General features: G+C 37.7%; 1 protein-coding gene across 1 annotated transcript; it reads right to left on the reverse strand.

Annotated features, from left to right (window-relative positions):
• Positions 1–254: 254 nt before the first annotated feature.
• LOC103111704 (amine sulfotransferase-like) lies at positions 255–13,236 on the reverse strand. The gene is made up of 7 exons (XM_007521036.3): positions 13,170–13,236; positions 10,945–11,096; positions 10,229–10,437; positions 7,347–7,473; positions 6,440–6,534; positions 2,803–2,989; positions 255–935 (listed from the first exon to the last, which is right to left on the reverse strand). The coding sequence occupies exons 2-7, from the start codon at positions 11,084–11,086 to the stop codon at positions 814–816; spliced, it is 882 nt and encodes a 293-aa protein (XP_007521098.1). The 5' UTR covers positions 11,087–11,096; positions 13,170–13,236; the 3' UTR covers positions 255–813.
• Between the last annotated feature and the right edge of the window lie 1,639 nt (positions 13,237–14,875).

Genomic DNA, 14,875 nt, shown 5'->3' on the forward strand with positions numbered 1-14,875 from the left:
ATTAAACAAATACTCATATTTACATATACTTTCTCCATTTACTATGATACTAACAATGATTTTTTTCCATAATATTTATTTTCTTGTGTGAGAAAGAAAGATGGAGTTATCATTAGAGTTCATGTTAACAAAGAATCAAAGACAGGACCTAGAATCAAAGAAGGGATCTTATGCTCTTAGGTCCAACATTTACTCACTGTGTTAACTCCTGGGCTACTTACTATTCACATTGATTTTAAACCAAATAACTAAAGTTTACCATTAGAAGAAAAGGCATTTAATATCAATTGATGCTAAATTTAATTCTAGGTAAAGAAATAATACACATTAACGAGTCTCAGTGCATTTAGGGGTCATGTTGTATGTTCTCTGAATGTCTCTGCATAATGCATGCTACCAATATAGCCTGCCCTCAAAATCATTTTAATTTTTTGAATGTCAGAGAACCAAATCTATGATATCTAGTCTAAATACAGTTAAATTCATTTATTTATTTATATATTTATTATATATCACTCGTGCAGGTCAACTTTTGGAGATAGAGAAACAGAGATAGAGAGGCAGACAAAAATATACCACAGCAACAAAGCATTTCTCAGCGCCATGATAGCTGGGTTCCATTCCAGGTCACGCCCATGACAAAACAAGCACGGTATCCAAGTGAGCTAGCTTGCTGTTAAGTAGATTTTTGTTAGTAAATTAAAAAAACATAATTTTACATAAGACAAATATCCACATGTATCCTATTACATCCTAAATTAATATATATGTTTTGTTGTTGTCAGGTGTTTATATTGTTCTCTTGCACTGATTTTATTCCTCATTTATATCCCAAATGAACTTCAAGGGTATATCCTTCATCTTCCTCTGGAATATTCTGTCAAATCTTTCACTTTGGTCCATAGTCAAAAGATTTTTCCAGTCTCCAATGGTACCTAGTAGAATTAGCACATGAACAACAATGAAATAAGTTATTATTAAATAAGTAGGGAAGCAGGATTATCCAGAGAAAATTCTCTGCTAACCCACTTCAGTCCCTTCTCACTTCAGCTAAATATCTGTTAGTTCTTCAGTTTGATACCTCAGGTTTTCTCTGTAGGGATGAAGTAGAAACAAACAGGGAACACTCAGTTGGAGCTAGTCTCTAAAGTGTCTGCCAACAGCTATCATTCAATTATAAGCTTTCTTAGAGGCAATGGCAAATATTAGCATCCCAATGTTGTAGTTGACTAAATGCTACACGTCATATCATTCAGCACAAACATTCAAGGTAAGTGTTTACTCAGTCTTAAAGTTGTGAAAATAGACCAAGGATGTTCAAGCAGTGAAGTTAAGTTCATAGAGAAGTTAAGTGCTAGAGCTGCTGGTGTAGTCATTGTACTTCATAAATGTTCAAAGCCAGAGCTGAGCCCAAGTTTACTGTGTTTACTAAAAATTATTTGTTTACAAGAGATGGTGAGAGAGAAAGTGAACTAGAGTATCACCCATGCTTGTGTGATGCTGGCCTCAGACTCACAATCTTATGTACCCAAGTCCTGTGCTGTACCACTGAGCAGCTAAGCCATTCTGTTCAATGAACAATAATGACTTGGCATTTGCAGTTATGACATTTCTTGTGTAAGTGTTATTATTGACATTTATGTGGTAATTGGACTATGTACTGGATCCAGCAAATAAATTTAAACAACTGATGTTAATTGTGACAGAAAAGAGCAGCACATATGTAAGATTTTAATGTCTAGAGTAATTTCAACAATGTCTTTGTACACTTAATTAATGCTTATCACCATAATTCTGTTCATACATTAGAACATGAAGAAATAGAAGAATACAAATTGTGTATTAAAATACTGTACATGATAAGAACGTTTTCTAGCTAGAGAGATAGTAAAGCAGTAGTGTACAGGACTTGCATGTGAGAAGTCTTAGGATTGACACCAGGCATCATCTATAGCCATGTCTGAGTGACACTCTGATCAAAAGCAAACAAATAAAAAAGATATTTATTGGGAGTTGGGAGGTAGCGGGTTAAGCGCATGTCGCACAAAGCGCAAGGACCGGCATAAGGATCCTGGTTTGAGGGGTCCCCACCTGCAGGGGAGTCATTTTACAGGCGGTGAAGCAGGTCTGCAGGTATCTATCTTTCTGTCTTCCCCTCCTCTCTCCATTTCTGTCCTATCCAATAACGATGACAACAGTAATAACTACAACCATAAAACAACAAGAACAACAAAAGGGAATAAATAAAATAAAATATTAAGAAAAGAGTGATTTTTTTCTTGAGTTTATCTAATATTAGTCATATTCTTAACAAAACATAACACTTTATAGAATCATGTTATTGAGTTCCAGTATTCATAGCTGACAGGAGTATTGAGATATCAATTTTCTTCTTACATGAAAAAAATTGTCACCTGAGAAAATAAAATCCAAATGCCTTATCATTTCCTCTCAAAATGCTTTAAATGTACCGCTAAAAAATTAGCAAGACATAAAGACAACAAGAAATGAAACTCTGCTGACACATGTCAGGTGATGTAACTTAGAGAATTTTCAGGTACAGGATTGTATATATTTAAAGAGGTATGTATTTACAGCTGTTTATCATTCAGTCTCAAGTGTCAGACTTGTGTCAAGTATCGCCAAGTTCTTGAGGTGATTTTTCATATCAGGTTTCCAATTAGAACCTGGGATTCATACTGCAGTACTTTTAGGGACATGTTGAATACACTTAGAATTTAGTGAAGTGTCAGTGTTGCCGGAATGTAAACATGTTTGTTTCTGTAAGTCACTGAACATCACCTTTACGCAGGAACTGCGCATCACATCCTCTTATCCCAATTTCATTTTTCAATATACTTTGATAATTTGCTTGGGGATCAGATTTCATGTTCTTAAACGTGGCCTGTTGCACCACAGCATCTATATCTTCTTCATTCAGCTCTTTCTCAAGAAAACGACTGATTTTGCATACAGAGCTTCTGAGATCCTGAAAGGTTGTATGAAATAACATTCAGTTTATAAGAAATGCATAAGCTTAACCTATCATCTTTATCTCATCTAGAAAACCAGAACTGTGTGTTCTTAGTGTAAGACTAAAATCTGGATGCCCAAGTCCAGTGGAGCATCAATTACAGAAGCCAGGCCTCCCATAAAGAATTTTGGTTTTATGGTCTGGGAGGTGGTGCAGTGGCTAAAGCACTAGACACTCAAGCATGAGGTCCTGAGTTCAATCCCCGGCGGCACATGTACCAGAGTGATATATGGTTCTTTCTCCCTCTCTCTCTCTCTCTCTCTCTCCTATCTTCCTCATTAATAAATAAATTAAATTAAAAAAATTTTTTGGTCTTTACTGCCAGAGGTGATAAGTTTTAAGGGAAGATGACCAGAGGGCTCTGAACTCCAATTCCACCAGGACCCAAAGAGAGAAGAGAAAAAAACAAAAACAAAAAGTTGGGGGTGGGGGAGTAAGACACTCAGAAGTAGTGGGTGTGACTTAGAAAGGAAGAGAAGGCAGGACTATACATAAAATGGGAAAATATATATAAATATAGATAAATAGTTATAGAAATAATAGCCAACCCATCAGTGATTTTGAGAAAACAACTGCAGTTTCCAATGGAGGGAGCGGGGACACAGAACTCTGGTGGTAAGAAAGGGGTGAAATTATACCCCTGTTGTTTTATAAGTTTATAAGTCAATATTAAATCACTAATAAAAATTAGTTATCAAATACTTTCTACTTATACCTAGATATCCTCCTCACCTATGTCCCATTTCATTTCCTTCTATCACACCAATGCTTACCTTGTCATACAAAGTAAGGACTACAAAAGCTGGATAAGGGCAAGAGACCAGCATACTTCAATGACGGCTCTCCTGGTCACTTCCAGGCCACCCCATCATCTGGGGTCCTAATTAGAAATCCTGGGATTCCCACATAGACATGATAGCCCTAGACCTCTAACAGATCCCTCTGTCACTGGTCATCTCCATCAGGAACAACCATAGTGGACCTCTATAGGACCCTGACCTCACTGTGGATAAATATTGGTAGGGACAGCCTTATCTTCCAAAGGAAGGTAGGGTTAATATACTCAGCCCTTGTGGAAGATGGGTCCTGCAATTAAGTGCAGCCTAGAATGTTTCTAGCTATGACCACAGAATGAGAGCTCAGACCTACTGAGATGCAGAGGTTACAAAGACTCCTGTACTGAATATGGCCCCCAGATCAAATTATTGGGGTATACAGTTGATGGAGTATACAGATGTGGAAGCTTCTCTGCCCTGATCCAGCTTTCTAGTCCTGTTCCCAAGTCTGACACTAACTCCCAAACAATGACTTTAGCCCACCTGCATATTAGCTGACGGGCTTAGGCAAAAATTAGTAAAGTCATGAGACCCTTGGAATATACCTAAGATAGACCTACTAGGTTTTTCCAAAGTGGAGACCCCAAATCTCATCTGCTTTATTCTTACCTTTGGATTTCTGATTATTAAACAATTTGTTCTGCTTTTTATCTTAATGCTTTTTTAAGACACTGAGTTGCAGATGCTATCATGACGCCGGCCTGACTTCCCTGGGCAGATGACTTCCCCAATGTGTCTTGGAATCCCACCTTTTCAGAGTACTGCCCCACCAGGGAAAGTCAGAATCAGGCTGGGAGCATGGCTTGAACTGCCAACACCCATGTCCAGCATAGAAGCAATTGCAGAGGCCAAACTTCCCACCTTCTGCACACCCATAAAGATCCTGGGTCCATACTCCCAGGTGGAGAAAGAAAAGGAAAGTATCCAGTGGAAAGGATGGAATATGGAAGTCTGGAGGTAGAATTGTACCCCTCTCATCCTATTACCTTATTAAATAAAACAAAATTATTAAATACCACAAGAAAGTCTAAAATTTAGCAAAGTTATACTATTTCCTTATCTCTTTTTTAAAAATATTTATTTTATTTATTAATTCCCTTTTGTTTCCCTTGTTGTTTTATTGTTATAGTTATTATTGTTGTTGTTGTTGTTGGATAGGACAGAGAGAAATGGAGAGAGGAGGGGAAGACAGACAGGAGGAGAGAAAGATAGACACCTGCAGACCTGCTTCACCGCCTGTGAAGCGACTCCCCTGCAGGTGGGATCTCTTTTATGTCAGCTTTGATACAGCTCCTATTATTTAAGTTTATAAGTAAAGTTTGTCCTCAATAGTTCATTCGTTCACTCAACATTTAAAAAATCTCATATGTTTTAGAAAATGTATTATATATTGGAGAATACTAAAGAAGCTATGGTGTGCTGTCCTGTTGTTAGACCAATAAAGCAAGTATACATGATACTAGACTTACACCAATAAGCACACTGTAAATTGAATATAGCCCAAATTGAACAAACTTTCTCTCTATCTAATGTAAAAATATTAGCTCAGCCTATCATGCCTTAAATACACTCAGAACATTTACATTAATGTACACTTGGGAAAAATCATTGAATACAAATTTATCACATCATTATTTCTTATAGCTCTGAAGACTATATTATTTTAAGATGAGTGCAATCACAATAATGTCAGTTTAAGAGAACTTGGTCAGGCACCTGCCTATACAAATTTCCATCTTGGTATACAATCACTTCCACCTTGCTCTGAAACATTTTCCTTCAGACATTCAAGGTGTTTACACTTGACTGTTTCAGTGAATTTGCATTCTTTCCTCACTCTAGACTTAGATTTTACCTCTTTTGATTTTGTTCACTCATAGTCACTATCTTGGCTTTTGCCAGAAAATATTTCCTATGGCCTTGGAAGAGGCCAAGTCCCCATATTTCATATACTGATATTATAGCCAAAGTTCTCCTAAATAACAATTAAAACAGTTTTGAATAATGTATGTGTGGGAAAACTTGTCTTCCATGTGAGGTGATAAACTTTATGAATAAAGGATTATCTTCCCCTTCTTATACTGCTTGTCCCATAGTAAGATTCAATATTACTTGAATAAATTATGTAATCACAGTAATATCTCTCTCCCTAGATGTGACAGAGAGAAATTGAAAGAAGAGCGGGAGATAGAGAGGAAGAGAAAAAGAAAGACACCTACTTCGCAGCTTGTGAAGCACACCCTTCCCATCCCCCCCTTCCCACCAAGATGGGGAGCAGGGTGTACATCTGGGTCCTTGTGCTTGGTAGCTTGGGCACTCTACTGGGTGTGCCTCCACCCAGTCCACTCTTCCTATTTTTAAAAGCTATATCTGCTCCGGACACATGAGTTTGCCTTTACCACTTAAGATTATTACATACAGTGAGTGACAGCACAAAAGATGACTCTGTGCTATTATTACAAGAGATTCCTGAGGAAAGACAAGTAACAAAGAGACAGGCAGGAAAATGAAGTCTAGGTGGGAGCCTTAAAACTAACTAGGCATGGATAAGAGAAAAATCTCCTCTTACCTTCTTCATCTCCTCGTACATCATAAATAGAATATTGAAGTCATGTCTGTGCTCATACCAGCCTCTGATGTGATCAAACCAAACACTTCCTACCACTGTGGGGAAATCAGTTAGTCATAAGCTAGATATGTTTCACATGTTTTGGGTTGTTAATTTTTTTCCTAAAATTTTAAATTATATTTATTTATTTCCTTATTTACTGGATACAAAAAGGCAGAAACTGAAAGGGAAAGGGGTGATAGAGAGGGAAAGAGACAGAGAGTAAACTGTAACACTGCTTCACCACTCTCAAAGCTCTCCCCCTACAGGTGGAGGCTGGAGCCTCAAACCAGGGTCCTTGTGCAATGTACTCTGTGCATTCAACCTGGTGCACCACCACCCCCCCACCCGTTTCACATGTTTAACAGCAAAGTAAAGTCCTTCATCTCTATTCTGGAATCCTGCAAGTTAAAATAAATTTCCCAACACTGGACATCAGTGCTCCATTTTTAAAAATGATATTTTGAGGAACAGTTCTACGCTTTAACAGAAACTTATTTTTGTAAACTCAGTAGTGGATTAGAATTCTACAGTACCATATAATACAAGTCATGAATCCCTGATAAAACATTCAAACTACACCCACCATTCATGTTCACAACTTTGGCACATATGAATAAAGGTCTACAACAGGCTACTGATAGTTTGAATAGCTAGATTATTTCTGATTCTCATAATCCCAATAATTTTTAAATAAATATACCTTTATGCCCCTGAAAACCTCCAGTGTGATCCACGAAGATAAAATGGCATGGGGTGGCATATAAAGTGGACACATTTTAAATGTGTCCCACACATTTGAAAATTTAACTAGGTAGAAATCTTGCCTCATATACACATATTGGTTGAAAACTATACACCCAGTTACCTTCACCATCTAGAAATGCTTTCATATAATTTTCTAAGTCTTGTGGAGCCTCCAGTGTAATCACCACCTTCGAGAAATGGTAAAATGAGTTCAGCACGTCTTTGGGGTTTCTGTAGACATAAATGATCTGCATAAGGGATAGGAAAATGATTTTAACAATTCTTGGTTACTCACAAAGAACTTTTTAGACAAATAATATCTTTTTATATGATTATGAATGCTTATTTCTGCTATCTCAGTTCTATTTCATTGATTGTCTATTTTTGTTCTGATACCACACAGTTTTGATCACTGTAGTTCTGCAGTATAGTTGTTGGTCAGGAAATGTGACCTTTCCACTTTCCATTCCTGTTTGCCACCACCATCAGGATTGCTTTAGTGATTCTCCATTTATTGTAGTTCCAAATACATTTCTGTAATGTTTGTTCTATTTCATGAAAGAATTTCACAAAGTTTTTCATAGGAATTACATTGAGTCAGGAGAAAGAGTCAGAAAGGGAGAAGATGGGATGAACTTTGCACTGGGTGTGATGTACTAGACCAAAGAGAGGAACTCTGGGGAGGAATGGAAGAGGTGGGCTTAGAGGGGGTTGGGACCCTAAGTTGGGGGTGAGAGTACTTGGTAGACACCCACAATGCAGAGCTGGGAAATGGAGCCAATGTGTAGAGAAGTATGTTGTAAATCATTAACCTCCTAATAAAATGTGGGGGAAACATAAAGTGAAAAAGAAATGCAAATACTCCTTATTCACGGACTGGAAGAATAAGCATTATTAAAACAACTCTCCTTCCAAAAGCGATCTCTACTTTCAATGCAATACGTATCAAGATTCCAGTGACATTTTTCAATGAAATCACGCAATTTACCCCAAAATGCGTATGGAACTACAAAAATAAACAAATATCCAAAGCTATTTTGAGAAAAGGGAACAAAAATAGAGGTATTGGGGCTGGTTGGAGGTACACCTAGTTGTGAGCACATGTTACAATGCACCAGGATCCTGGTTCGAGCCCCCAGTCCCCACCTGCAGGGGAAAAGCACTGCAAGTGGTTAAGTTGTGCTGCAGGTTTCTCTCTGTCTTTCTCCTACTTTATCATCCTCTCACTCTCGATTTCTGGCTGTTTCTATCCAGTAAATAAAAGCTAATAAAAAATTTTTAAAAATAGAGGTATCATACTCCCCACCTTCAGTTTATATTAAAAAGCAATAGTAATTAAAACAGAATGGAATAAAAATGGACACAGGGATTAATGGAACAGAATTAAAAGCTCAGAAATAAACCCACACATAAATATTTCAAAACAACTCAATGAGGGAAAGAAGTCCTCTTCAGCAATCACTTTAGAACAACTGGACAGCCATATGTAGAAAAATAAAACTAACACCACCCATCAAAATCAGATCAAAGATCTAACTACTAAGCCCAAAAGTCTAAAATGTATAGAAGAAAATATGTTTGAAACATTTCAGGATATTAACATCAAGGACATGTTTGGAGACTAGCTCATGGACATGTGAATGGAAAACAAGAGTAATAAATGAAGACTATATCAAACTAAAATACTTTTATACATCAAAAGCAAACTACCCAATGATAACCAGGCAACTCAGTAACTGAGAGAAGGTATTTGTACATTGAGCATCAGACAAATATCTAATATCAAACATCAACAAAGAACTGCTAGAGCTCAAAGACAAATAAAATAAAATAAAATAAAATAGTGAAGCAAACAACTGAACAGGCAGTTCTCCAAAGAAAATAGACAAAAGACCCAAGGCATGCTTAACTACATTATATGGTGTCAACTTAATTACTTACTGGCTAGAAACAGAAATTGAGCAGGAAGGGCAAGATAGAGAGAAAGAGACAGAGAGAGTCCTGCAGCACTGCTCCACCACTCATGAAGCTTTCCCCCTGCAGGTGGGGACCTCGGGTTCTAACCCAGGTTAGAATTTGCATGACCTTTGTGAAGCTGAAAGGATTTTCTAGCCAAACACGAGGAAAATTTAGGAAATTGGCTATATAACATTAGTTATCAAATAATTTGAAAGGTAAACTATTAATTGGGAAAGTACTTACCTCAATAACTGTCACAAAACTATTAAGAAACAATAAGCTAGAGCCAGGAAAATAGCATAATGCCTATAAAATATAGATGCCAGGTTCAATCACTGGTACCACTGTCAGCCAGAGCTGAGCAGTACTCTGGCAAAAGACAAAACAAAGAAGCAAAAAAGCCAATAGAGAAAAATGGACAAAAGTATAAGCATATCTGAGAGTTCAGAGATACGGAAAAGGGTGTTCAAATCTGGTTAATTAAAAAAGGTGGGGAATTACAAAAAAAAATTAGTAATTTTGGTTTATCAGCCTAGCATTTTAGAAGATTAATAACTAATCATTGGGGAATGTATGAGGGAGATGAATTCTCATATTTATCATAAAGTGCAAATTGATAGACTATAAAAGGCTAAGAGTAAAACTCCACTTTTAATGAACTATTTCACCAGAGTAAAAAAAAAAAAAGGGGGGAAGGGAATGGAAATCTGTAAGAATATTTATTGTTATGAGATGTATACTTTTGGCATGACCTACCTGTCCATCAAAAAACACTCATTATTTGATAGTCATGTGATAAGGTCCCATTCAAGTATTATAAAGAATAGGGCTTTATTGGCTGGCTCCATGGATTTTTGCCATATGTTTTTAAAAAACAATGCAAATGATGTGTGTGGTGACCTAATGTTTGTATTTGCTTATGATGCCACATCTCTTTCAATGTATAGAACAATATTATGAAGATTTCACAATTGCATTTTCATAATATTGTTCATTTACAGACATTTTCCCACATACAGCATATACGCTATGCCCATGACATACTTTAGCCTTTGTCTTCTTGAGGCCTTTTGGTACTAGATAATAAGGCATGTGGGTAGTAAAGATGCGAGGGGATGGCCTGCTGAGAAAGTCCATACTGCGTATATTGTATTCCAGGAAGGGGGCTCTGTCCATTGTATCCACATGTTTAGTTCTGTACCGATGATCCTCAAAGCAAATCAGGCTCAATATTTGCTGAGTCCAGATGGTACCTGTAAAAAGAAACTTGATTTCAATCCTGAACCAATGTTCAGTGCAACAGTAGTGCTATGCTTTTCAACATCATTTTTGGAGCTGTTCGTTTTTCTACTGACTTAAGAAATACTAATGAATTTATCAGAGTTGGCTGATATGTTGCAATAAGATTAGTCAAGGTAAAATCAATAGTTCTTGGTCCTGTTTTCTCTTTAAAGGGCAGTAGTTGTCCTGATTGCATGAAAGTGTCCAATCAGATTAATCTTTTACTTCTTTTTCCTGTTTCCTACCTTTGTGTAAGCTTCTTTTTGATGCTATTCTGTGGTTCCTTCCAACTCTGCTTACATCATTTCTCTTAAAGCATTATCTTTTAGTAAGTAAGATATTTATTTTTCCTTCTATTGTGCTGCAAATAGCCCCACACAATGCTAAATACACACAACACACATATATGTGCAACACCTGGAATGGATCATATGTATCAGCAGACTGAAGGTGGGTAAAAAGTTAGTCCTCAAACTTACCAGATTTGGGATACGTAACAATGAAGATATCGTCATCCCTGACTTCAAAATCATCTAGGTTTTCTAGTAGGTTAACATCAACTAAAGAACGTTCAAAATTATAGCCCTTAAAATTCAACAAATAAGGATTTGTGTCACCCATCCTTGTTTCCCTACAATAGAAGAAATAAAATTCATTCTCAAAAGCTAGCATTTATTGAATATTCAACATATGGTACAAACAGCATGTAAGGTCACATGTGTGTTAAGTCATCTATCACATTAAATAATTGAAATGTATTAAATCAAGTGTTGGGCTTTTTTTTCTTCTTCTTCTTTTTTATTTATTTATTTATTTATTTATTTTTTATTTAAGAAAGTATTAATTAACAAAACCATAGGGTAGGAGGGGTACAACTCCACACAATTCCCACCACCCAATCTCCATAACCCACCCCCTCCCCTGATAGCTTTCCCATTCTCTATCTCTCTGGGAGCATGGACCCAGGGTCATTGAGGGTTGCAGAAGGTAGCAGGTCTGGCTTCTGTAATTGCTTCCCCGCTGAACATGGGCGTTGACTGGTCGGTCCATACTCCCAGTCTGCCTCTCTCTTTCCTTAGTAGGGTGTGTCTCTGGGGAAGCTGAGCTCCAGGACACATTGGTGGGGTCTTCAATCCAGGGAAGCCTGACCAGCATCCTGGTGGCATCTGGAACCGTTTCTAGGAGATGTGGTCAGAGCTCAGCCACTAGCAGCTTCTCAGTCCGCCATCTTCCAGGAAACCCCCGGGCTTTTTTTTTCAAGCACACTTTAGCTCTGGCTTATGGTGGTATGGGGACTGAACCTGGGACCTTGAAGCCTCAGGCATGAGAGTCTATTTGCATAACCATTATGCTATCTACCCTCCATTGAACTTATCTTGACAGAAACCAAAAGCTGCTAGTGATATTGGTAATTTCCCTATTGTAAAAAGGAGAAAATAAAGGTTCTAGAAATTTAATAAGTTTTTTGTAGAACACCAAGAGGGAGAGCATATTATTCCAAACTTGGATGAGGTAAAATGGTTCAGCAAATTTTTCTTTTTCATTCATTTATTTAACTCTTTAAAATGTATTGGGGGGAGGTCAATGACTTACAGTACCTTTGTTTACACATGTGTATGTTTTCCCCTTCTACATAGCATCTGTCTGCTACACACTTTCATCATCCCTCCTCCATCAGGGCCCTGAACCTTCTCTGCCCCAGATGCCCTGTTCCTTTCTATCCCCAGAACCCCTTGCTTTGCTGCAGTACTTCTCTCCCCAGTCCAAGTTTCATCATTCTCTTCCTCCTGTCTCCCAAGTTCCACCTATATGTGGAGTTATCCCATATTCATCCTTTTTCTCTTGAGTCAGTAAGGGCAAGGGTAGATATCACAATGGTTATGCAAAGAGACTCTTATGCCTGAGGCTCCAAAGTCCCAAGTTAAATCCCCCTGCACAACCATAAGCCAGAGCTGAGTAGTGCTCTGGCAAAAAAAAAAAAAAAAAAGGAAATACAAAGGTTAAGTGTGAGTCACTACCACATGCATCCTGAAATTTCATAGTGCTAATAAAAACTCTCCAAATTCTTAATTACAAGGGCTTTGGAAGGTAAGAGGAAGGTTTTCAGACACTACAATAGACATTCTTTATGACCAGATCTAACCCTGCTTGGGCACAGGCAACAGAATATATCAGAATCTCAAGAGAGAAAGTATAGAGCTGGTGTTTGTTTGTTTACAAATACAAGTGAAAAAGTAAGTATAAGGTGTAAGATAGGTTCATGTGGAATTTGGCACAAGCATGCCATTTATTCATTGCGTGTTCTTGATGATTGAGAAAACAGCTGGGGTCTGGGCAGTGGCACAGCACAGCTGAGGAAGCAGGTAGATTACAGTGGGCAGGGGGAAAGCTTCACAAGTGGTGAAGCAGGGCTGCAGGAGGCTCTGTCTCTCTCCCTCTCTACCACTCCCTGCCCTATCAATTTCTCTCTGTCTCTAGCCAGTAATAAATAAAAAAACTTTGAAATGAAAACGAAGAGTTAATTGTACATAGGAAAAAAAATGTATCCTTCAGGTCCTGCTTATATTTGAACTGAAGTCCAAAAAAAGAAAAAAGAAAAAGAAAAAACCAGAAAATTGAGGAGAAAGAAAAGCAAAAGACAAGAAGAAAAAACACTTGCCATGCCAGGAGGCATTATATAAAACGATATCATTTTACTACTCACTTTTGCAGAACAGTTGATGAAGCAAACTCCACTTTAGATATAACTTTAAGAATGGTGGGGATTAAGATGAGATAAATACTCTCTTCAGAGTGCTGTTGGCCAATGAGGCGCATACAAGGCAGTAATCAGTCACCTGAGATTGCTTAAATAAATTGGGTAAGATTTGTTAGTATTAGGGAAAAGGTATCAGATTGTTTCAGACATAACAATATCAAATTTGTTGGAAATAGAAAACTAACTTCAGGAAATACTTAAGTAATTGGGTAAGATTTGTAAGTATTAGGAAAAAGATTATCAGGTTGTTTCAGACATAACAATATCAAATTCGCTGGAAAAAGAAAAACTAACTTCAGGTAATACTTAACTTTGGCATCCATTCAAAACTACCAATTGTTTCAATAATTATTGTCAATATTTCTCTCTGGCTTCTAGGGAAGTAGGTAAAACACACAAAGTAAACCAACAAGAATGTCCATAAATGAAAGTTTTGTTTTTACAAAAGAGGAAAATTTCTTCTTGGCTGAATTGGACAACAGAGATAATTTATAATATTAGGACTACTTTCTGAGGAGGCAGAGTCAAGATGGACACCTGAAAGCAGTAACCCAGACAGACTCTCCCAAAAAACTGATTCCCTAGGAATTCTAAGTGGAAATGGGATTTTCAGGCTTTAGGATATAAAGTATAAAGGAGGGTAAAAAAAAAACCATAAAAACATAGAGGGAAAATATAAGTCATCTATAAACCAGAAAAAAAGGAGATTAAAGGACAAAGGAAGCAAAACCATGAGTCATCCAAACCCCAACACCCAGCCTGGAACAGAGGTGGCTGGTTTCGAGAAGTAGGGCAAAAACTAAGAGGCCTGCCCACCTGTGGAGTTAAAGTCTCCAAGACACATCCCAAAAGGGAAGCTTTTGCTAGAAATCAATGGGGAGTCATCTAAAGTTGCCTCCCTGTATTTCAGATAAAGGCAGCATCAAGGGACAGTTTGGATGCTATGAGGTTTTCCTTTCCTTAGGCTGACTTGGCTTACAGGTTGTCTGCTTGTTATGGTGTTAGACTTTTAGCATTCTAGGTCATTGTTGGATATGGTCTGAAGGATTTTCTGTGCTTTTGCCTTGGAAAGCATCTGTGTTGTAGTGGTTTTTACCCCACCCCTTTTACTTTTTTCTTTTTATTTTCTTCTTTCCCCCCCCCCTTCTTCCTTTTTTTTCTTTCTCTCTGGTTTGATAAACTCACCCTTTATCTTTGTTGTGGTTATTGCATTAGATACAACCAACATCATACTCAATGGACAGAAGCCGAAAGTAGTCCTCCTCAAATCAGGGACTAGACAGGGCTGTTCATTATCACAATTACTCTTCATGGGAAAAGAGAAATTTCCCATGAGTGGTCATCCCACTTCCGGTTATCTTGTCCATCTCCAAAACTCTCTCCCTTTACACTGTCTGAACTGGAAGACGCTTTGAAGAGGGTTAAACCGGGAACAGCTGCTGCTGGCTATGATAACATCACCCCAGAACTCATTCTTAACCTGGGTCCCACGGCAAAGAAGTGGCTCGCTTCATTCCTGTCCCACATCTTGGAATCTGAGTCTATGCCCAAAGTTTGGCGACGTGCGAAGATTATAGCGGTTTTGAAACCAAAGAAAGACCCAACACTGGCCGCCAGCTATAAACCAATTTCTCTCCTCTCCGTGTATTACA

The sequence above is a fragment of the Erinaceus europaeus genome, chromosome 4 (assembly GCF_950295315.1).
Source record: "Erinaceus europaeus chromosome 4, mEriEur2.1, whole genome shotgun sequence".
NCBI lineage: Eukaryota > Metazoa > Chordata > Mammalia > Eulipotyphla > Erinaceidae > Erinaceus > Erinaceus europaeus.